General features: G+C 43.4%; 1 protein-coding gene and 1 long non-coding RNA gene across 6 annotated transcripts in view; one reads left to right on the forward strand and one right to left on the reverse strand.

The window, feature by feature from the left end:
• TGFBR3 (transforming growth factor beta receptor 3) overlaps positions 1-24,649 on the forward strand; it is a 196,257-nt gene that overhangs the window by 62,877 nt on the left and 108,731 nt on the right. For all 3 annotated transcript variants that reach the window (XM_070467775.1, XM_070467774.1, XM_070467776.1), the window contains one exon: positions 12,328-12,515. In XM_070467775.1, the coding sequence (XP_070323876.1) occupies positions 12,328-12,515 (188 nt within the window). The remainder of the gene's footprint in view (positions 1-12,327; positions 12,516-24,649) is intronic.
• On the reverse strand, positions 1,530-19,861 carry LOC110139139 (uncharacterized). Of its 3 annotated transcripts, XR_011487793.1 has the most exons (5): positions 18,749-19,861; positions 18,410-18,568; positions 14,518-14,601; positions 12,212-12,617; positions 1,530-3,298 (listed from the first exon to the last, which is right to left on the reverse strand). It is a non-coding gene; the product is annotated as an uncharacterized lncRNA (long non-coding RNA). The 3 variants fall into 3 exon arrangements; XR_011487791.1 differs by having other exon boundaries at positions 18,410-19,861; XR_011487792.1 differs by lacking the exon at positions 12,212-12,617 and having other exon boundaries at positions 18,410-19,861.

Genomic DNA, 24,649 nt, shown 5'->3' on the forward strand with positions numbered 1-24,649 from the left:
CAACCACTATGGGTGATAGTGAGGTGATTGAACTATATAGCCCCACAGTTCCTTTAGCTCTATGATTCCTAATGTGAAAGGAGGTTGAGACAGGTTAAAAAGTACCTTTTTAGGACATATTCTATAGTTGGAGAGTTGGCAATAATAATTATAGTTAAATGATAATAAAAATGAGTTAATCCTAAGAACTGGTTTTTGACTGAAGAATTCATTACCCAAAAAGTGTTTGTGAACACGTCCTCATGCTAAGCGCTGTGCCAAGCAGTTGGGTAGATAGAAGCTACACAAAAGAAACACGGTCCCTGCCTTCATGGTGTTTCCAGCTAAGTAGAAGACACCCAGACACAAGCTAGGATAAATGAAACAATAGCTTTATAACTAAAAGCTGTTACTAGCCATAAGGAAAAAAAATATGTAATAAGAGGCTTATGGAGTCTCTGAATTTAATAAGGTATGAAAATGTGGTTCCAGTCCAGGGCTGCTTAGCACAAATATCCATCTGTCTTTCGAAGGTCTGTTGTCCCTCTGTCTACACTGAGAAGTCCTGTCAATGGCTTTGTTTGACTGAACCCTGGAAATTCCAGCTCCATCTATACTCCTGAGCCTTTTAGCTTCACTGTGAAAGGAGAAAGAGCACATTATTTTTTATAGATTTCTTTGCAAACTATCAGCTGTTTCTTAACAGAAGCACCTGAGCAGCAGCGAGCTACCTTGTTTGAAGAGGAAGAACTATGATTTAGTATTATAATTGGATTTGATATATCATTGATGCAGCATTTCCTGCATTCCTTTAACTACCAATTGTTGAGTGCCCTGTCTATATATAAAATCCTTAAAGTCAATGTATTTTAGTTCATGGCCCAGTTTGTACACGTGGCTGTAATTAGTAATATTTTTCATGGCCAAACCAATTGTTGGTAGATTTTCCTTTTTTAGTCTCTTGCCTTCTATTTATAATCAGGACCAGCGGTTATAGCCTGTGATTCACCTCCCCAGCAGTTGTGGTTTCCCCCTTCCGTCCTTTCTACCATCCCCCCACTTACAGCTTCTTGTCTTGCCACTAACCCAGACCCTGCACCCCAGCCCTAACGGAGGGCTCAGCCGTCCCTGAGAAGCATGTTATAATTCTGTTGCAGCAGGTTATAATTCTGTGTTCGTGTGCATGTCTTTACTTCTATTTCTCCCATTTTTTCCTTTCTCATCAGACACCAATTTGCTAGAGATTAAAAAAAGAAATTAGTTTAGTGATTATCTTAAGTAGGAGTCGAAACCTGAGAGACAAATTGGGTGATGTTATCCCTCAGGTTAATGAGGAGTGGCTTTCCAGCCCTGCAAATTTCACTTTACTGTAAAATATTGCCTTAGTAGGAATTAAATATAATTTTTTATAATTTTTATTGGTTGCATGCCTAAATTGAATTTAATATTTTGATTCCAGATCAATTATTTTCCTTTTAATAAGGAAGTATACTTAAAAAATTATTTTGTGTATCTCAGAAACACAGTAGGAGGAAACAGATTCCATTTTCTTCCATCCTCCAAATCTTCCAATTTGTTCTTGGTCCCTGTGCTGAATCATTTAGGCAATAACATTCCATAAATTCTAATCTCCTCATAAATGAATTCTGTAGCCAATGTTCCCTTCATTCCCAGGTTCCTTTAGATCTTGTCAGAAAAACAGGAACAAGTGTACCATCTTATCGATGGAAAGTAAACAGTAAGAAAGTTGGCCAAGATGGTGCCTGATTATTCTCTTTCTGGATTGTGGGAATTCCTGGAGGCAGAAACATGACCTGTTCTCACCTTTGGGAGTTGTACTTCCAGATTGTGCTCAGAGAACTGGAATTTTTACTCTAATTCTGAATGTAGTTTTATTTTAAATCTTCTGAGTGCAGTTCTTAGAAATAATTTTTGGGGAGTAATGGCTAGGGAATAGTATAAGAACATCTTATCTTGGATATTTTATTAATATCATTCTAAAAGTTCATAGAGAAAACATTTTTTTTTTTTCTGTTGGAGAAAATGTTTTCATTCATTTATTTCTCCTCTCCCTGGAGGACTTTATGTTTCTAACAGTAATTGAAATTTGTAAACTATCTGCATGTATAGGGTCTCATTTGATCTATGAATTGAGCCTGTCGTAATGTAAAAGAAAGGGAGATTATGGGAAACTTAAAGACAAGGCCAAACAACTATAAGTGGCAGGCCTGGATTTAGAATGCAGCTCTCGGAGCTCCTGGTCTAGTGCTCCTCCTGTACCACTGTGTCGCCAATGCAAGGCTCTTTGCAGTGGCCAGTGGTGACTTCTGGGGCATGCTTCTTCTGCTACCTTTTCTCTTCAGCTTATTAAAAAACAAACAAAAAAAAAACCCACAAAATGAAACAACCCCCCAGAGCTGGGTAAATCCCCCGATACTTCTAGGTTGTATAGTGGTGTTTTGCTTAGATGGAAGAGTAGGTGGCTTGGCACTTGCCAACACTTTGAGAATTTAGATTCTTAAAGAAGCTCTGCCATTGTTTCCTTTTGAATATTTAAAAACACAGCTTGAACACAGGAAATTCTTTAACATGGATGCACCATGATTTCAACACAACAATGTGCAACTAACTATGCACTGGCTTTTGGCCCAAGAAGTTGGCGGGTTGACTTCTTGGAAGAGTGTTGGTTTGTCAAGAGAAAGGTTTGGATTTAGATATTCACTTGGAGAATGAATGAAACTATGATAAGATATGCCTGAGGAGTTGTTCTCTTAAAAAAAAAAAAAAATTGGCTGTTTTTTCCTGAGAAATCCATAGTACAGGATTTAGAAAATTATATGCTCTTCTGCCTATCTTTTTCCTATCAAGGATAAGCTTCAGCTGTAAGCCAAGTTTTACTGTTGAAAAAACCCAGGTGGGGGCTGTGGTAGAAAGGTCCCTCTTTGAATTTTAATGGTGGTGCATTCCACAGCTCCATCCCCAAGGGGCTGTAGCTCCAAAGAGTTGTAATTTGAGAAGGTATAAACACGAACATATGTTGTGTACACTGCAGGAGCTTGGAGCCTTCCAGGTGTTTTTTCTTGGAGCTTTGTTTTTGCATCATATCCTGATGCTTGTCACGTACCCTCTCATAAAGTTTCATTCTAGCTAGGCTGTGCCTTTGACTGAAATCACCTTGGGTGCCCTTTCTTACAGATTCTTGCATCCTGTGGGGGTAGAAGGGATTTTTCGCTCAGGGGCAGAATAGATCCTGCAGTGCCCAGTCCCACAATCTGTGGGAGTTTGTCCCTCTTCGCAGCTGACGGCATTGCGGAATTCCCTGTGGGACCGTAACAGAAACCTTTATTAGCCAATGGTGGTGTTGGAATCAAATCTCTCCACTGCAGTGGTCCCAGGCTATAATGTTACCTGCTGATTCCCTCTGCATCTTTACCACTTTTATTACAGCTGAACACACGCTCCTCATTAGTACTCTGGGTGATACGGGGACTCAGTGTGTTGGAAATTATGTGGAATAGGTACCAGATGTTTGTGTCAACTTGGTATGTATTGGTATCACATTTATTAAATGTGAAAATTACTTACTGTCCCTTCCCCCAAACAATCACTCTCCCCCTCCCCAACCCCCAGTATTTTACTCTGTGTTGCATGAGGTGTGATATTAATTTCTTTGGGGACAGATTAAATTTAAAGTGTGTGCAGCAAATGGGTCTGTTCCCAAATGCTTTGTCTGCGTTTTGTCAAATCTGAGGGCTGGCCTGCAGCCAGTGGGGATGTGGGGGTTCTGTAACTGAGATTGGAATGCTGTGTTGTAGCTAAGGATATAATGAAAGGGTGAGTCCGTTTGCATTTTTTTCTTTAAGTGGAACTGGGAATTTAGACATTCACGTTATAGCCAGACCTAGGAACATTTCCCATGTGTGCAGATAAGCAGGCATTAGTGAGAAAGAGGAAGACATTTGGTAAAATGAGAAATGAGCTTGTGCTTTCTCATTAAATATATGGCCTTTTAAGTCAACCGAAAGGTTGCAAGTGTGATCCAAGCAATTCTTTTATTGTATTTTATTTTATCAGGCATGAATTATGTTTATGTTTGGCCATGGCGTTGGCCTGTTCATCACGTCCAGAGGTGAAGGACTGGAGGATGCAGGCAGTGGCTTGTCATGGGAAGAACTTGGATCTGGAGTCTGAGAGTACTGGGTTTGAATCCTACCCTACTGCTTACTGGTGGTGTGTGACCTTTGGCAAGTCGCTTAACCTCTCTGAGTCCCAGTTTCCACCACTCTGAAGTGGGGGTTTTAGCAGAATCTTTGCAGTTGTGCTATGAGGATTAGAAACTATATGTATGTAGCATGCAGCTCAGAGAAGGTGCATAATAACTCTACACATGAAGAATTAAACCCTGGCTTATCTCAGGAGCTGGAGGCTGAGGGGTCTCACCATATGCTTCACAGCACTGCTCCAGGTGGCCCAGCTGCCGCACAGAGGGCCCCGTCTGCTGAAGGAGGCCGCTTGGTCCGGGCCACCTGGGGAGTTTCTTACCACAGGGTTTACATGAATCTGTGTTGCCTTCAGGTCGGTAAATGTTTTTACTCAGTACAAGTAGCATTTTGTGGGTGAATAGGGGCTGTGTGTCTGTCCTGGTTGCCCAGGAGGGTGTACTGAGCAGGAAAAACAGAGTCTGGCTTAATTAGATTCTTTTGGGAATTATCCCCAAAGACTTCTGGACGGGCCATGCACTAGATGTCCGGAAGAAACAGAAATACCCAGATTGGGAGGCAACAGGCAGAAGCATCTCTGGGGGTGTGTTACTGTCAGGAAGCAGTTCACTGAAATCTGCACCCAGCACTGTGGCTTACAGCAATACTTATAGTGGGAATGATATCTGTTCTACCCACTTTATAGAATTTCCATAAAATGCCTTTTAACTATAAAGTACAGTGCACGGCTAACAGGATTATTGTTTATGAACAGCATTTCTTTCCGCTGTGATCTGGGCCCTGCTGGTTCTCACTGCAGTAAGGTAGCTTTTGGCGAGCCGCTCAGCAGCACCGCTAGGGCATGTGCTCACTTGCTCACTTGGGCTTTGGGGGAGAGATGGCTCAGGGAGGGAAGGGCTGTGGGTTTCCAGCAGTGGCCGCAAGAGAAACTGCCAGCCCTCTGAGGCGGTCCCTGAGAGCCGACAGTAGCAGAGCTCACGGGTCACCACAGAAGTGAGCCTGTGAGTCAGACAGGGTTTCGGAGCGTTTTCCTGGTTTCCGAGCTTTGTGACTGTGAGGTGCTTGGACCCCGTGGTGGTCATGTGAGAATCATGGCCACCTTCCTACTCCAGGCTCCTGTGGTAGAGTCTGGGGAGGGGATCAGCGCTTCCCCGGTGGAAACTCTTCTAACTGGAGATGAGCCTGGCAGCATGTGGGCAGCCTGGTGGGGAAGGATGGAAAACCAGTTGCTGGAGGCAGGCTGTGGCCGCAGGAGAGGGGCAGGAAGGCCTGGAGGCTGACGCAGGAGGTGGCAGGATGAGGCTGGGGGTGTGCCTTACTGATGGGAAGGAGGGATTGTTATGCCTCTTGGAGAGAAGGGTCTTGCCAGAGCATGTTGGGGAAGAGAGGACAAAATCAGGTTTGCGTTTCCTGCCTTCTGTGACATTTGAGGGTGGGGAAGCCCTGATGGGGACTTGATTCTTCGCAACCAAAAATGTCCTGCTCGATTTCTTTTCCCCTTTAGCATAAGATTGAAGCTTTGTGGGGGAAGGGATGATTAGAGCGTTTGGGATGGACATGTCCATCGGCACTGCTGTATTTAAAATGGATAACCAACAAGGACCTCCTGGGTAGCACGTGGAACTCTGCTCAATGTTATATGGCAGCCTGGATGGGAATGGAGTTGGGGGAGAATGGATACATGTATATGTGTGGCTGAGTCCCTTCACTCTTTACCTGAAACTATCACAACATTGTTAATCAGCTATACCCCAATACAAAACAAAAATTAAAAAAAAAAAAAAAGACTGAAGCTGTGGCTACTAGGTAAAGAGTCAAAGAAAGACTCTAAAATAGAGTCTCCTATTTGATATGATCCTTTGTGCATGGATCACCTCATTGTCTTTTCCTTTTTCCTCTCCTACCCCCTTCCTCATTAATATTTGAATGCATACCATGTGATGGACGTTATGCTGGTATAAGGGATACAGCAGAAACGGAATGATTGGATTCCACATTTTAGTGGCATTTGTAGTCCTAGAATATATGCAGGGGTTGAACAGATAATTGCACAAAAAAATGTTGCTTGCTTCTTGGAAGAAAAGCTATGACTAACCTAGACAGCATATTAAGAAGCAGAGACATTACTTTGCTGACAAAGGTTCATCTAGTCAAAGCTTTGGTTTTTCCAGTAGTCATGTATGGATGTAAGAGTTGGACTATAAAGAAAGTTGAGCACTGAAGAATTGATGCCTTTGAACTGTGGTGTTGGAAAACTCTTGAGAGTCCTTTGGACTGCAAGGAGATCCAACCAGTCCATCCTAAAGGAAATCAGTCCTGAATATTTATTGGAAGGACTGATGCTGAAGCTGAAACTCCAATACTGTGGCCACCTGATGCGAAGGACTGACTCATTTTGAAAGATCCTGATGCTGGAAAAGATTGAAGGCGGGAGGAGAAGGGCATGACAGAGGATGAGACGGCCAGATCGCATCACTGACTCGATGGACATGGGTTTGAGCAAGCTCTGGGATTTGGTGATGGACAGGGAAGCCTGGAGTGCTGCAGATTGCAAAGAGTCGGACATGACTGAGTGACTGAACTGAACTGAACTGAACCACATGAAATGCAGTGAAGAGAAATAGTACCATGAGAGTACCAAAAAATGTATATCTAATGTAAAAGAGCTAAGAGAAGTTTCCTTGAGAGATCTGAAGAATGAGTAGGGGTTCATCACACCAAGGCAGGGGTAAGTTATAGGAATGGTGGGGAAAGTGTTGCTGAAAGAAACCTTGTACATACAGGCTCTGGTGGGAAGAAGGTTGGTATTTTTGATGAAGTAAAATAAAGCCAGTATATTAATTAAGGTAGGTCAAGCTATAAATGGCAGAAAACTCAAAATAATGTTGGCTTGAATAAGAGAAAAGCTACATGTATTTCATATTAAAAAAAAAAAGCAGTCCAGAACTGAAGCAACAGCACCATGTTCATCAGTGACCCAGGCAACATCTGTCTTAAGGCTTGGTTGGACTCACCATGTTGCTACTATCTTATGGCCCAAGATGGCTGTTTTAGCTCTGTTCATCACAGTCTGTATTCCAGCTAGCAGGAAGGAGGAGAGGGCAGAAGAACACAACTCCTTCCTTTCTTAAGAAACTTCTGAGAAATTGTATATATCACTGCAGGCTATATCTAGCCAGAATTTCATCACATGGCCATATATTAGCATTAGCTAGCACTTCCAGTATAATGTTGAAAACGAGTGGTAAGAGGGGATGTTCTTGTCTTGTTGATCTTAGTGAGAAAGCTTTTAGTTTCTCACCATTAAGTACAATATTAACTATGAGATCTTTTGGTATAGGTTCTTTATCCAGTTAAGGAAGTTCCCATCTACTCCTGCTTTGCTGAGAGTCCTTATCATGAGTGACTTAGATTTTGTGAAATGCTTTTTCTGCCTTTATGTGATTTTTCTCCTCATTTTTCTTTTTTAGCTAGTTGGTGAGATGGATATATTAATTGATTTTCAAATGTTGCATACCCGGGATAAATCCCACATGATTGTGGTGTGTAATCCCTTGTATCCATTGCTGGATTTGATTTGCTAATATTTTGTTGAGAATTTTTGCACCTGTGTTCACGAGAGATACAGATCTGTAGTTTTCTTGCAAGGTCTTTGTTTGGCTTTGGTATTAGTGTAATGAGTTCTGCTACTGTCTTCTAAAACAGATTGTAGAGAATTGGTGAAATTTCTTAAATGTTTGGTAGAATTCATCAGTGAGCCCATGTGGGCCCAATGTGTTTTAATGAAAACTTTCACTTTACAGAGATACTAACTTGGGAGGCAGGTGTGAATTTGAGGCCTTGAGTGACTGGGGCAGGCTTAGAAGAGTTACTTAAGTTCATTGAACTTACATTCCTGTTCTTTAAAATGGTGATAATACCACTTGCTTATGGTGGTATTGGAATGATATACAGCACCTAGCACTGTCCAGCCTATAGTGAGCAATTACTGGGAGCTACTTATTTATTTACCTATTGCTTACTTACTAACTAGGCCAGACTGACATTGTGTGTTGAACTGTTGAAGACACCATTTCTTACATACCCTTGGAGGATGGGATAGATAGTTTCTGATTTTTCTTTTATCTCTCTCTTTCATAGTCTTTGTCTCCCTCCATCCCTCTCTTCCTTCCTTAAGGAAGGAAGGATTAATATATCCATATTTTGGATTAATATATCCACGTATATGGATTAATGCTGCTGCTGCTAAGTCACTTCAGTCGTATCCGACTCTGTGCGACCCCATAGATGGCAGCCCACCAGGCTCCCCCATCCCTGGGATTCTCCAGGCAAGAACACTGGGGTGGGTTGCCATTTCCTTCTCCAATGCATGAAAGTGAAAAGTGAAAGTGAAGTCGCTCAGTTGTGTCTGACTCTTCGTGACCCCATGGACTGCAGCCTACCAGGCTCCTCAGTCAATGGGATTTTCCAGGCAAGAGTACTGGAGTGGGATGCCATTGCCTTAATATGGATTAATATATCCATATTAATCATTGTTTTTCAGTTGCTAAGTCGTGCCAGCTCTTTGCAATCCCTTGGATTGTAGCACACCAGGCTTCCCTGTCCTTCAGTCTCCTGGAGTTTGCTCAAACTCATGTCCATTGAGTTGGTGATACCATCCAACCATCTCATCCTCTGTCGTCCCCTTCTCTTGCACTCAATCTTTCCCAGCATTAGAGTCTTTTCCAATGAAAAATATATTAATCTTATGTTGTAGCTATTTTTCCTTTTTAAACTTGGAGGAAGAAAATTCATTACGGCACTTCAATAACCAACACAACTTTCGTATGTCTGATGGTCAGTGATACTGTATACGGAGTGCATTTAAATGTTGACCCCAGTGGGTCTCTGTAGAGTGCAGCTATCCCATCAGTTGATCAGAGTGTGTGCCCTGTGCATTGCTTTCTCTCTTCTTTGACCCTGGACTGACTTGTATAACTCATGACTGGAACTGCAGCCTATATCGTGGGGGCGTGCCTTCTTTTGGACTCTGTTAGGACAGGGAACAGACACTCTTAAGGTGAAGCAGACTCGTCTTCAGTACAGAAAGTTAGTCGTTCAGTAGTGTCTGACTCTTTGCTGACCCCATGAACTGTAGCCTGCTAGGCTCCTCTGGTCTATGGGATTCTCCAGGCAAGAATACTGGAGTGGGTAGCTATTCCCTTCTACAGGGGATCTTCCCAACCCAGGGTTCAAACCTGGGTCTCCCCCATTTCAGGCAGATTCTTTACCATTTGAGGCACCGGGGAAGCCTGGTGCTGGGGAGATTCCTCTTCTGATTCCCTTCCTCTCTGGGCAAGGCCTTATCCTTTCATTTGTTGCCAGTGAGTTTTTTGTGGAGATGAGCAGTGTGGTGACTGAAGGAAGATCTTAATGGGTGATGGTGGTGTGTAAGGAGGAGGGTGGTAAGGAGAAGGGCAAATCAAGCAGACTGCAAGCCTTTTGCGGTTGTGTTCTGGGTGGAATTGCAGCTCAGTTAGAGCTTTACACATACATACAAAAATGGAACCGAGAAGTATTTTCATTTGTACTTCTTTTGTGATAACGGCACATTCATGGCAGGAGGCCGTGAAATCAGTTCAGAAGGGTAGCAAGTATGGGTAGCAATAGCCGCGGCGAGTCCTCAGGGTTAGGCAGGAGCAGGAGACTTCCTGGAGCTCTGGGGTGTGGAAGGCCCCTGATATCCCATGTGGCTGGTAAGGGCTGGAGGAGGGGTGGGGGCGCCCGCTCACACCCTTCGCCTCGCTCAGGGACTTCAGGGAGTCGCACGTCCAATACCTCCTGACTTGCTGCTATGACGTCTTCCTTCACCACCTTTCTTTCTCAGAAAATGGCTAGGCTCAGGAGAGCAATACAGAGGGTGGCAGTGATTATTTGAGAAGGTACATACTTCACTTCAGACCAGATAGCTGTTATCTGCCTAGATAACTTCTGTGAGTTCTGAAATAGACTTGGCACAGCAGGCAGGGTGTCTGCGTATAGCATAGCAGGAGGGATGAAGGATTGCCTGGTTTTGCATTTTAGACGGGGGCTGTAATCCTGGAGAGTATTTTTATTGTATGGAAGTCGGGAAGAACTCATGAAGTACATGCAGGTCTTTTATCTGGTTCCATTTGGAAGGTGGTGATTTAGAATGCTATATGTTCAAGTCCCAGTCCCCTCAGCTCATTGAGGACAACACCAACCTTACGGAGGTATGTGAGGTTTAAGTGTCGCTGACTCCTTATTTCTGGATGTCCCTCCCTATCGATTCAGTTAATGCGTGTCCCATCAGTGTAGCAGTCTCTTTCCCATGTTAGCTCCATACAGAAAGGTGCCCTATCACTGATCAGGGAGGGGACAGTTTTTTTCCTTTAAGCTTAATGATTCATCTAAGAAATATTTTTTGGCATCTTATACATGTGAGGCACTGTGATGGGTGCTGAGGATGCAAGGATGATAATCCACAGCTGTCAGGGAGGTCCCACTGGACTGGCAAAGACAGACTTATACACTGGTGGTTACAGCATAGAAAAGAAACAGCAGAAATGGGCAGAAAATTTATGGGAGGAAAGAGGAAGTGTCTGAGGATCTTCCTCAGTTTGGGGTGTTTCTTATAGGGATGGAGATAGCATGGAAGAGGAATTTGGGAAAAGGAAACAAGCTTGAGTGAAGACTTGGAGTTGAGAAACATTCTGTTTGGAGACCTTTAAGCCATTTGGGGTTCTTGGATGGGGGAGGGGTAAGGCTGGAGAAATAGGAAGGGGCTAGATCCAGAAAGGCCTTGCATGCCAGTTTAAGGAGCGCAGGCTTTATTCATAGGCTGGCAGTCCTCTTAGGGATGGGACATGCCTACAGGGATGAGAGGGGCAGGTCTTTGCATTTGGAATGACCATTTGGTTGAGGACTGTCTGCTAATGCAGGAGACATAAGAGATGCAAGTTCAGTCACTGGGTCAGGAAGATCCCCTGGAGAAGGAAATGGCAACTCATTCCAGTATTCTTGCCTGGAAAATTCCGTGGACAGAGGAGCCTGGTGGGCTCCATGTGGTCGCAGAGAGTCAAACACAATTGACCGCACACACAGTGCAATGCAATGAGGACCACGCTGGGTTAGGTGAACCATGCTTGTGTGGAGGGCAGCTTGGAGAGCTTGAGGCCAAAGGCTCCTTCTAGGAATATCCACAATTGTCTAGGGACAGAGACAGTGAAGGCTACAGGAAGTAGAGGTAGGAAGGTATGGATGGATTTCAGATTTAAGTTCTGATTGATTAGAGGAAGGGAGAATGAGGAAGCAGGAGCCACGTATGATCAGGCCTTTACTTTTTCTTTCAGAGGCTCTGCTCGTATCCCACTTCTCTTGGGAGGGTCTTTCTGACCTCTCCCAAACTTTGCTGTATAACTCTGGCCTCAACTGTCTCTGCTTGTTCCTTCTTGGTTTTGTATGTTCTTAAGTTTGTTTTGCTTTCTGTAAGAAGAGGAAGCACTTAAAAGGTAGAATCTGCCTTTTATACTTTTTTGGGTGCAATTTGGACTTTACATAATTCATTTATCTCTGGTTTTCTTCTAAGAGGGGAAGGAAGAATTGAACACAGATGTCAGATGGGAGGTTTCTTCCATGCAGAAGAAAACATTTGTGACTTGTGTGTCTAAAAGGGAATTTAATCAAATACACGTCAAAATCATCCAAAAGGAGTTTAAGACTGGGGTTTTAGAAGAGTAGACTAGCTTTTTTTTGCCATTTAGCTCTAGAAACAACTTGGGCTTCCCTGGTGACTCAGGTGGTAAAGAGTCTGCGTACAATGCAGGAGACCCAGGTTCTATCCCTGGATCAGGAAGACCCCCTGGAGAAGGAAATGGCAGCCCACTCCAGTATTCTTGTCTGGAGATCCCGTCGACAGAGGAGCCTGGAGGGCTACAGTTCATGGTGTCGCAAGAGAGTTGGACACGACTAGTGACTAACAGTTTCACTTTTCACTTCTAGAAACAACTTACCTGGAAAGGCACCTCTGGTGGGTTGGCCATGGCTCATACATCCAGAACAATTCCTTTAATCGTACCACAGTTAACTGCTGTCTCTGAAGGGTTTGTGTTTGTGATTCCCTCTGCAGGTCCAGAGCCTGGTGGTGCCCAGTGTGAGCTGTCGCCCGTCAACGCCTCCCATCCGGTCCAGGCCTTGATGGAGAGCTTCACTGCTTTGTCGGGATGTGCCAGTAGGGGCACGGTGGGGCTGCCCCAGGAGGTGCACGTCCTGAACCTCCGTGCCGCCGACCAGGGGCCGGGCCAGCCGCAGAGAGAGGTAGGTGCGGTGCCAGCTTGCTACCCACTGCCCCTTGGCATTTGTCTTTACACTTCTCTGGATGTGGCGTCCTCTTCTTCCATTCTGGGTTTAACGAGGATGCTTGTGTATGAACATAAGTGGGGTGGAGGACACAAGGTACATGAGAGAGAGAGAAGGATTTCAATTAATTCAGAAGGATTGCTCTCTGAATTGGGCAACTCTAGGACTTCTCTCTAGAGAGCTTTCTCGGCTTTTCACTTTTCCTGCCCACCCCCCGCCCCCATATTGGAAAGAATGTTTTTGAGAATTTTACTTCTAAAACATGGTTGTGAAAAAACAATGTTGCCATTTTTCTGTTATTGTAGAATGTCTTCCTCATCTCCTTCTGTGCTGTCTTTCTTCTTTCTTTACTTTGTCTTGCCTACTGCTCCTGCAGGATGTGTCAGGGAAATGGAAACACTCTGGGATAAGGATGGCAGAACCTTGTATTAATATTCTCATGAAAGCTCTGGGGTGGGTAGCTCCTTATGTTATCCAGGCAACTTCTCGAAGATGAAGATGGTCTTGGTGGTGGTGATGATGACCCAAGCTCATAGTGACTCAGTATTTCCTCTGTCCTCAGCACTGTTTGAACCACTCAGACACTTCTTCCAAGAAGTCCTATTACTGCCCTCAATTTATAGGTTATAGACAGGTGCAGTGATAACTCACTTGCCCAAGGTCATTATCGTAAGAGTGAAATAGCTTCCTCTGTCTTGTGGCTCTGAAATGACCCACATTGTGGATAATGGTCATGCTACTTCTTTGAAGATAACACGCAGTTGTCATTGTTTCTGTTTTTAAGCTTCTGTGTCAGAAATGTTATCACTAGGCTATTATTTCTCTGGGAAGAGAGAAACCACAATAAACCCCAATCCCAGTGATGTGTAGAAAAACTCATGCAGAGCAGAATTTATCTTTGAGCTTGTTTCTGATCAAGAAAGTTAATTTCCAGACCCATTTGTTTATGTGCATCAACCACTCTTCATTGGGGGGGGGGGGGGAGTAGGAATAGGGGAGGTGAGAAGGGAAAGCAAACTGATTTTAATCTTGTGAAAGTGTGTGGAGTTGGCTCATTTCAAAGACAAATCATCTAGCCTTCCCAGCTACATTGGAAATTATTGTTAATACTCTTGGTTGCTTGCCATTGTTGCTGCAGCACATATTTCAGGTCAGATTTCTTTATCCCAGTAATGCGTCTTTAATTTTTAACTTATGGGGGAGAATTTGTGGTGGGAGGGGAAGAAGGGGAGGAGGAAGTGCAGCTCATATGAGGTACTGCTGACTCCAGCAGTTCTTTAGCAGCAATAATTACTCATGTTATATATGCTGTCTCAGAAGAACCAAGAAAGAAAAAACAAGTCTGAGCTATCACAAAAGCAGCAACAGCAGAAATTCTGCATGCTAAATTGTGCGGTACTATTGTTGATTCTGAAAATAGATTCACAGAAGACTATTGAAGCAAAAGAAAAATACCTCAAGGAATGATGGCAGAGCTCTCCCACACTTGTATTTACTGTGTTAGATAAAAATAGACATGGTTGTCCTAAAGATACATAAAATGAGCTGGCATCAAGGGACATCATATGCTCAGTGAGGAAGTAAAGAAAGAGGGCCTTTGGGGATAGTCTCTAAAACTTGGTTAAAAAATGTTTACTGTATGTGTGATTTAAGATTAGTGATTTGAAGATATTACTGAGACTAGGCAGCTGAGGGAAATTGCATTCTTCCCTTCTTTGGGGGACTTTAAGGAATTAGATGGTTGTGTTCTATCTTGTTAGAAGACAACATGTTGGGACATGTGATCTTTGGAAATTCTCTCTGGCTCTGAACTGCTCTCATAGGGTAGACCTGGAGTATTTTATGTCTACAGAGTGAGTGTCGAGGATAATCCAGAGCAGTAAGGCCCTGACAAAGAGACAGCAAAGGAGAGTTTGTTTATGGACAGTGAGATGGAGGAGGAAAAATAAGTATCTCTTACCTTCTTCATGTGTGACTCTGGAAATTCATTACTGCAGCCATACCAATAGCTTTTAAAGATCATTTAGACCCAGCAATTCCATTCCTAAGTGTGTATATTAGAGAAAAGAAAACATATGTCCATGTGAAAACTTGTCCATAAATGTTCATAGCAATATTATTCATAATAGCCAAAAAATGGGAACAGTTTGCATGCCTGAATGCCTGTCAAAAGTGTTAACAACCTGAATGCCTGTCAATGGATGAATGGATAAATGAAATGTGATATGTATATATCCATATAATGGAATGTTATCAGCAATAAAAATGAAATACTGATACATGCCACAACGTGGATGAACCTTAAAAACATTATGCTAAGTGAAAGACACAAAAGACATATACTGTCTGATTCCATACATATGAAATGTCCATGGTAGACAAATTTATAGAGATAGAAAGTAAATTGGTGGTTGTTTAGGGCTGAAAGGCAAAAGAGAGAAATCAGGTACTGACTGACTATGAGTACAGAGTTTCTTTGAGGGGGAGAAAATGTTCCGAAATTGACTTGTAGTGATGGCTTCACAATTGTATATGGATATTACTAAACACCATTGATAAATGTGAACATACTAAAAGCCATGGAGTTGTACTTTAAATGGGTGAATTTTATGGCATGTGGATTTTATTTCAGTAAAGCTGTTAAAAAAATAATAATTTAGCCTGTCAGTATTCTAATTGCCTTAAATAAAAGTTACCTTAACTGTATCTATTTTATTTTTTTAACACCAAGATTGCTTCCTCCTCCAACCTAAGCCCTTCCAACTCTTTCTGATGTTTTTAAAGATAACTTGATTTTTATACATATGCTATTTTATATGGTCTGTCCTAAAAACAACAGCCAGTTGATTATGGTGGTAATAATGGGAGGGAGGATCAGAGACAGCCTTTGTGCATGTTTCTACCAAATATTAAGGGCAAATATTTTTCAAGATGAAATGATAAATGTTGTTGCTTGTAAATTAGAAAAGAATGCCCTACTGGCTCCAAGCCATCATTGCTTTGACTACTATGACCGAGGTAGTTGTTTTTCATGCTGTCCTCCTTAAATGCAAGGGAATTACTAAATCAACGCCATCCCACCCGCCTCCTCCTGGCTTGTTATTGGTGCAGGATAAGCATTAAGATCTAGTATAAATCATCCGTTCTCTAACATTTTACTAAATTCCTATCTCCCAGGCACCTTAAGTTTCCTCAACTGAGGAGGGCCCTCTGCTTTTCCTCTGTGGAGGATAAAACAGCCTACACCTGAAAGTAATAACCGCAGCAGGTTGACAAGATTTGGGGAAACAGCTATACTTAAGTTAGATAAACAATTTTATAGGCCAGCAGAGAATTTGTATCAGAAGCATGCTTGCTACAGTGATTAATACAAAGCTGTCTGTGGTGAAGCATGGTTTTGCTATTGACTTCCCTGCTGGATTCTCATCAGGACAACACAGACCTGTAGTTGTATTTTCATCTGAGACCACACCTCTCATTTGTAATCATCGACTTTGGAAATAGCAATCCTGGAAGTGAACAGGAAATTGGGAAGACTCTTTGGTGACAGAGGTGGGCAGAAGAAGGTAAACAGTTCTGAGAGATCAGTTTTGTCTTTTAGAATAAATGGTATATATCATAGGTTTTGGGCTTCCCTGGTGTCTCAGTGGTGAAGAATCCACCTGCCAGTGCAGGAGACGTGGGTGGGATCCCTGGGTCAGGAAGTTTTGCTGGAGGAGGAGATGGCAACCCCCTCCAGTATTCTTGCCTGGGAAATCCCATGGACAGAGGAGCCTGCTGTCCTTGGGGTTGCAAAAGAGTTGGACATGACTTAGCAACTAAACAACAACAAATCATAGGTTTCATCTTCCTGTGCCCTTTAACCTCAAAGTAAAATCTGCCCCCTGCACGCCTTCCCCCCGCCTTGCCCCCGCCACTCTTTCCCAATGACCCCATGCACCTGCCCCTGAGTTTGGTCCCTCTGGGTGTTTCCTGATTCCCAAGAAGGGTTGTAGCACTACTAAGAGGCTGCATTGACAGTGATATACTTTCATTAGTTGCTGGAATGGCAACAATTTGCTCCCTATCATCTAATTTTTATTGTGATCTGCTTTTTTTGTGGCAGTGCTTCTTTTCTATTTCCCGTTTGTCTAACTGCTTGCTTGTTATGAAAAGCCCTTAGTTAGCAGTATGTATGTGTATAACAGATTCTGGGGGTAATTATGGGTGTTTAAATTTATATATGTGTTTTGACATTAAAGAAGCAACTGCTAGTGGGCGTGCCATGCGAGTGGGATGGCTGTAGGGTGGAGTAAGGATCTGGGAGGATCCATTGTCGTGGGAAATGGGCCAAGTTTAATAAATTTATCCTCATCCATCAGAGGGCTTCCCTGTTGGTTCAGACAGTAAAGAATCCACCTGCAATGCAGTAGACTGGGTTTGATCCTTGGGTTAGGAAGTTCCCCTGGAGGAGGGCATGGCAACCCACTCCACTATCCTTGCCTGAAGAATCCCATGGACAGAGGAGCCTGGCGACCTACAGTCCATGGGGTTGCAAAGAGTCAGACACGACTGAGCGACTAAGCCCGCACACCTGTCAGAAAGCTCAGAACCCTCCATTCTTTTATGTATCATTCTCTGTTTCATTCCGAAAGGGATTTGAGATGGGCTTACAACAGACATACCAACAGTGTAAGCAGAAATGCAGAATGAGGACAAAGAAGTGTAATTTTTTAGAAAGATATAGTTTGATAGCCATGAGGGTTAATGTGATTGGCATGACTGAGTTTGAAATTTGGCTCCAGGCTTCTAGGCAGGCAGGGGCAAATGGGATGTGTAGTTAATCACACATGTGGCTCCAAGTCACTTTAATTTTGGACCTTCTCTGAGGACTGTGGCATAAAGTTGTTCCTTTCCTGTTTTTTTTGAGGGCAGGAAAAGACCATAGTTGAGAGAAAGAGAAGGAAGTGAACCTGTCTAAAATGCGAACTGTTCTGCTTGCCTCTTAATAGCTCCCTTCTGTGTGTCTATGCTTAGTCGTGTTTGATTCTTTGTGACCCTGTGGACTGTAGTCCGCCAGGCTTCTCTGTCCGTGGCATTTTCCAGGCAAGAATACTGGAGTGGGTTGCCATTTCTTTCTCTGGGGGGATTCTTCCCAACCCACGGATTGAACCTGAGTCTCTTGCATCTCCTGCATTGGCAGGTGATTTCTTTACCATGGTGCCACCAGGGAAGCCCTTCTAATTCATTACCCTTAGCTCCCTGAGGCCCCAGATAACAGTAAAAGCGATGATCGTGGTGATGGTGAAGTGCCTGCTGTGGGCCAGCCACCTGCCCGGCGCCTATGTTGTCTCTGTCCGTCCTCACTGTCAGCCCGAAGGGAGGTTACACAGCAGACCCTGGATGTGCAGCCTCGCTCTGTTGGAGTCTACAGTCCAGGCTTTCCCCACAGTCCACTTTCCTTTCATATTTAGCTCTGACCTAGCTCTGGCTATGAAACCGGCCATCCTGTTGAACTTACACCTGTTCCGTGAGCCAGCAGATCTCCCACGGAAAGTTTGCATTTCCTGCATAGGCTTCTGATAGCTCTTTCCAATGCTCAGAGCTCCTTTTCTTCCCCTTCCTTGTGTCTTTGGGGGCAGTTCTGAGGGTGGTTTTGTGTGTAGCATTGTCTCCCTTTTCCTTTCTGGCTTAAAAGCTTATCATGTCAAGTGTCAGTAATTAGAAAATGCGGGACTGGGCTTAGGAGCCCTTGCACTCTATGTGGCTGTTAATCCTGCACGAAATGCCAACACCTCCCATCTGTTTTTCACAGTTGATCATTTTCCTCCCCCCAAATAAAGCTTTTAACTGCCTCCACAACAGTAACTCACCTGTCTTCTGCTAGTAATCCCTGACTTGTAACCAAACTTGCTTGACTTGTGTGGGAAGAAAACAAAACATTCAGGCACTCTTCCTGCTCTGAGTGAAGTACAGGAGATTCAGTATGTGGACTCTGCCATCTGATTTGACATCTTTTTCCTTTGAGGAATCTGGCAGTTTAGGAATTAAATTGGACATCCCTGCAGCAACCTACTTACCTATCTGTCTGTCATCTTTCCCCTGTTTCTGCAATATTAGGTGGACAACTTTTTTCTTTTTGGCCCCCACCTCCAGTTATTAAAATATGGACAGAACAGTGTAGGGGTTGGGGGAGCGGTTGGGTTTCTTACCTTCACCTATCACCACTGAAAGAATTGATAGAAAATTTCAAGACTTTTTTGGAGAGCACACATGTGGGAGCAGAAATATCAAATGAACACTAGCGAGCACATTAGGTACATTCCTACTCTTGTGAGGGGCATTTTCCCCTCTGCTGTTATTTGTGAATGACTTCCCAGTGCTACTCCTGTGTATATGCTGGGGGAAAAACCTCAAACAAACTCAAGGCTATTTATGTTTCAGAGATCTTATATGTAGCATGTGCTAAAATAAGCAGGCATCAAAGTAAACCCGTCACACACAGACACTGTATATTGGTGAAATTCAGTTACTAAACAAACACTTTCCATGTGTAAACACTGCCTGGTGTTTGTTTAAATGGAAGTTGTTTTGGAAGCCACCCCAGCCTAACAGGTAAAGTCATCTCTGAACTGGCTATTTCGTCACAGACCGACAGCAGATCTGTCAGAAAGTTACCCTGACCACAGTGGTCACGTGTCTAAAAAGACATTCCTTTTCCTCTTTCTTTCTTTTTTTTTTTTATCTCTTTCCCTCTCCCTTTCTTCTCTCCTCTGTCCCTTCTTCTTTCCCTCTTTTCCCTCCTCCTTTCTTCCCCCACTCATTTGAGTGTTGCTGTGAAAATTATTTCATTTTAAGTTGAAAGACAACCGAACCTGGCTTTCACATAGAAGTGGAGGCCCTAAATGAATAGGACAGCCACGTTATTTAAAGTGAGTTGCCCCTTCTCTTGAAGATACTCAGTTCCGGTTATATGATGACTCCCTGCTGGGCAGTATGAAGGTGCCAGGCCAGGACTGGACAGAGGAGCAGGGATGGGGCCAGCCAGGCCCGGCTGCTATTTCAACAGAAGACAACGCAGGCCAGGTAGACCTGGCCTCGCTAGTCAACGATGGTTTCTAACACATTGCGGCAAGATGTTCAGTCTCAAGCTACAGCTAACTCTCAAATGAGAACTCTCCAGAAACCCAATCTTGGAATTTTAGAAAAAGGGAAAGCAGATTCAGAGCGATAATAGTGTTAATAAATATCAGGATTTAGCAAACCGATTAGGACACAAGAAGTGAAGAAGTTATAAGATACGCTGGCTAGCCGCGTGGCTTAAACCCTGCCGTTAACCATGGTGACGTCCAGATGCAGTGACGTAGCCCTCAGAAGGCATGCTCCCTGCCCCACCGAGGGACCGAGCCTGGTTGGATGCCGCCATTTTAGCATGAGGTAATGCCGGTTATGTTTTTTGCTGGCTGGGAGCTGACAGATTGAAAAATCCTCTCTTGTTATTGCCTCTTCCCCAGTCTGGAGGAGAGGCTGCCTTGACTCCTTCTGAAATTTGTCCAGCAGCAGCATTTTCCAACCGGTGCAGTCTTGGTCTTTGTGGAGGTTAGGGTTACGACCTCAACCCATACCCTTGTTGCCATGGTGACTGCTCTTGACTTTTAAAAAATTGTGTAATTTCCCCAAAATATTGTTAGGAAATGTTTCTAACGTTTTCTGGGAGTACCCTCCACATTTGAAAATGTGACTTTTTGCTTTTAGAACTCTTTGGGGAGTATTTTAAAAAAGCAATAGACCAAAGTAAAGAGCAGGTTTGCAAATCTGAGACCCAGATGTGCCGGTTGGGCAAATGCCCAGTTTGTGTGTGTTGACGAGTGTCCAGATATCCAACTTGTATTTTTTTCTTTCCATTGCTGATTTGCTCTCTTGACATTTTGTTTGAAAATGTCAATTTACTGGCTAATACCTCTGACTTAAATACCCAAATTCTGCAGAAGTGTTTATTACTTTCAAGAGTCCCACTCTCCACTGTGTTTTTTTAAATATCTCTGTGAAAATGAGACACGTGTTTAATTACTCTCCTTTCCTTTCTCTCTCAGTGAAGAGGCTGTGTATGAACCTGGCCCTGCTGGTTGCCTCTCTACACCATCTTGTTTCTTTTGCTTGTATATCCCACACTTTGAATGAGTGAGTCTGTGTTTCCTGCCTTCCTCTTCTTTCCTCTCTGTAGCCTGACTTCTGCTCTCCTGAATTTGTCTCTGGTGATTCCCTTTTGACCAACTCATGGGATGCTAGGACTGGAGAGATGCCCTCAAGACAACCTAGTTTTAACCACCTTCCAGGGCCAGGAAGTGAAACCATGGCTTATTCACTGTCAAACAAGAATTTGGTGTCAGGGCTGGACTGGACCCCAGGGACCCCAACTCCTGTTGCAGAGTTCTTTCTACCACCTCCCCCTTTCCACACTCCTTACCCCACCTCAGCTCCTTTTTCTGTGCCCCTTCTTCTAGCATCTCTCTTTGGGTTTCAGGATATTACCTTGGCTTGGTTCTGCTTCTACCTTTTCATCTGTTTTTCTGTTTCTTTCCCAGCTTCTCGTTCTTTTTTCTCAGTGGTTTTGACTGAACTGTAGTCCTTGGCCCTGGTTTTCCCCTGTCTACTCTCCCTGAGGTGGCTTGTCTGTTCTCAGGATTTGGATTGTCACCTCCATGCCAACGACTGCCCAGACTCATGGCTTCTCAAGTGGAGCTCCAGTCTACTCTCCAAAGCACTGTACCTCTCACGTCTTACCTCAGACTCTCGGGTGCCTGAGGTGTGCTGTGGAGCAGTGGCTACCACTGTGGTTCTACCTGGTGTCAGATAGAGGGCTGACCTCAGCTCTGTCACTTTTCAAGCATGTGACTCTGGGTGAGTTACTTAATTCTCTGAGCCCCAGTTTCCTCTTCAATAAAATAGAGATGATAGTGGCAATTCTTTAGAAGATTCACTGAGGATGGAGAGATGTCTCTATGGCCACCTTAGGGCTGGCATGTATGCTTAGTACATAAGAAACAATCAAATGCTAGCTATTTATCTTTAAAATTGACTGTAAGTACCTTCCAAAGCTGGTCTTCTCCTTACCCGCATGCTGGTTTATCAGTCTAGCTTCCTTGTCCCATCCATGATACCACTACCATCTTGTCTTGGGACACTTTTTTCCACCTTTTTTTTTTTCAAATCACCTGTGTGTGTTTTCAGTGTATTTTTGTTTCATTTTGTTTTTTTTCCCTTGGCCACTCTGCACAGCATGTGGGATCTTAGTTCCCCAAACAGGGATTGAACCCAGGACCCCTGCAATGGATGGATGGAGTCTTAATCACTGGACCACCAGGGAAATCCTATGTCTTTGGACTTTTGAACCATCTCGGACTTACCTATTCACTGAAACCCTGTATTTGTTCATTCATGAAGTTTTATTGATTTTCCTCTGAAATTTCCCGAGTTTCTATGCTCCTCTCCACTGCCTTGCAGCTCCTTAACCAGTCTGCTGGGACTGGCCTAATAAGCTTTCAGTTCAGTTCAGTCGCTTAGTCATGTCCGACTCTGCTTTAGGCCCTGATTATTTCAGTCCAGCTTGTGGGCCTCTTCATTAAAATGATTTTTCTCTAAATAATGTTCTTATAATTGATTCATTTGTTCATTCATTTATAGACTTATTCAATGAGTTATTCATTGAGAACCTACTGTGCACTAGATAGACTCTCTGCTGAATTCCTCCTCATCGTTATGTCTTGAGCATTGCTGTGGGTTGAGGGAAAATCAGCTTAATACTGTGTGACAAATAATAGGACCATTATTTGTCCCCAGCAGCAGGAGTGGTAATTCTATATGCAGGAGAGGGAGGGATTCTCAGAAGAGAGCATTTGATGAAAGACTTCAAAGTCAAGTAGAAGTTACTGGGCTGAGGGGAAGGAAGGCTTCAACATGTGCAGAAGGAAGAGCAAAACCATGTGTGGAGGAAACTTCTTCCCTGTGCATGGTGTGGCTGATGTACATACAGATCAGGCAGTGGCAAACTATGGGCTTTGGGCCCAATCCTTACTGTTGCCTATTTTTGTATGTATGTAATTTACACACTGTAAAATTCACCTGTTTAAAGCATGCAAGTCAATGACTTTCAGTATATTTATATATTTATAGTGCAACTATCATGACAATTGAAGTTTAAAACATTTTTAGTACCCCCAAAAGGAAACTTGGTGCCCATTAGCAATCATTCCTCATTCCCCATGCTCCCACCCACTAATCTACTTTCTTTATAGATTTGAAATTCTGGGCATTTTTCAAATAAATAGAATCACATAATATGGGTGACATTTATGACTCTTACTTAATGTAATGCACTTGAGGTTCATCCATACTGTGCATGTATTGGTTATTTCATTCCTTTTTATTTATGAATAGCATTCTGTTATATGGCTATACCACACCTTACTTATCCATTCATCAATCTGAAGCCTATTTTTGTAAGTAAAGTTTTTTTTTGGGGGAATAAGTAGAGTTTTATTGGCACATGAGAAGTGAAGTCGCTCAGTCGTGTCCAACTCTTTGCGACCCCATGGACTGTAGCCTACCAGGCTCCTCCGTCCATGGGATTCTCCAGGCAAGAATACTGGAGTGGGTTACCATTTCCTTCTCCAGGGGATCTTCCCAACCCAGGGATCAAACCCAGGTCTCCTACATTGGAGGCAGATGCTTTAACCTCTGAGCCACCATGCCCATTTGTTTACTTGTTGTCTGTGGCCTCTTCCTTGCCACAGTGGAAGACTTGAGTTAGGGTAACAAGAATAACAAAGCCCCAGATGTCTACAGTCTGGTCATTTTCAGATAAAGCTTGCCAACCCCTGGAATAGAGGATGCGGCAGTGATGGGAGCAATGGTGGGGGTGGGCTGGGTCCTGGAAGTGGAAGATGAGACTGGAAAAGCCGCACAAATAAGGATTTGGACTTAATCCTATGGATCAGTGTATATGGTATGCAGAGCCCCTGTATCTGAATCCCTTGGAAATACTTAAGTGCATGTTCCTGAGCCTCACCCTGACCTTTACGCTGAATCCATTGCCTTACAGCTTTTTCTTAATTCCACCTGAGCTGCTTTCTTAACTCTTCAAACATAACATGGGTCATGTTTGAAGCCCATGTGCTAAGTCTTAACTCATCAGCAAGTCTTTTCCTGGTTCCTTTATCCTCCTCCAACTCCTTCTTTACTAAAGGTAGCTCTGACTCCCTTGCCCCCCACAATCTGCACCTCCCCAGAGTATGGGATTATATGTTTTCTTGTCTTATTTGCTGCTGAATCATGTTTGTTAATCTTGTGTAGTCAGCTGGTGAGTGGACTTCTTAAGGTCAGGAACCAAGCTGGACTCTTTTGCATGGATTCTTTTTTTTTTTAACTTTTTATTTTGTATTGGGGTATAGCTGATTAACAATGTTGTGATAGTTTCAGGTGGACAGCAAAGGGACTCAGCCATGCATATATATGTATCCATTCTCCCCCAAACTCCCCTCCCATCCATGCCTTGCAGGGACTCTGGGTTTTTGCATGGTGCTGAGGACATTATTTAAAGTATCATCATAAGTCTGCCTAAATTCTTCCCTTTTTCCACTGTGTACTTTGGTTTGATTTAATTATATCAGTGGACTTGGTGTTTTGTCCCCAGTCCTTAACTGCTATAGCAGAGCAGGTATCGTCTGCTTTGTATTACTGCATCGATTTATTTTTCCTAATTAAATCTTGTGCATACATGCTGCATGCTCAGTTGTGTCTGATTCTTTGCAACCTCATGGACTGTAGCCTGCCAGGCCTGTCTGTCCATGGAATTTTCCATGGCAAGAATACTGGAGTGGATTGCTATTTCCTTCTCCATGGGATCTTCTCGACCCAGGGATCGAACCCATGTCTCTTGTGATTCCTGCACTGGCAGGCAGATTCTTTACCATTGAGCCACCTGGGCTACTGCGATTTTCTTTATTTTCTCCCGGTCTTTGTTTTAGACTTTTCTAGCCTGTTTCTGAGTTTTTTTTTTCTTTTCTGTTATAGATTTTAGTCCTCTATTAGTACACCAGCTAGTCTTTTCCCTC

The sequence above is a fragment of the Odocoileus virginianus genome, chromosome 5 (assembly GCF_023699985.2).
Source record: "Odocoileus virginianus isolate 20LAN1187 ecotype Illinois chromosome 5, Ovbor_1.2, whole genome shotgun sequence".
Taxonomy (NCBI): Eukaryota; Metazoa; Chordata; class Mammalia; order Artiodactyla; family Cervidae; genus Odocoileus; species Odocoileus virginianus.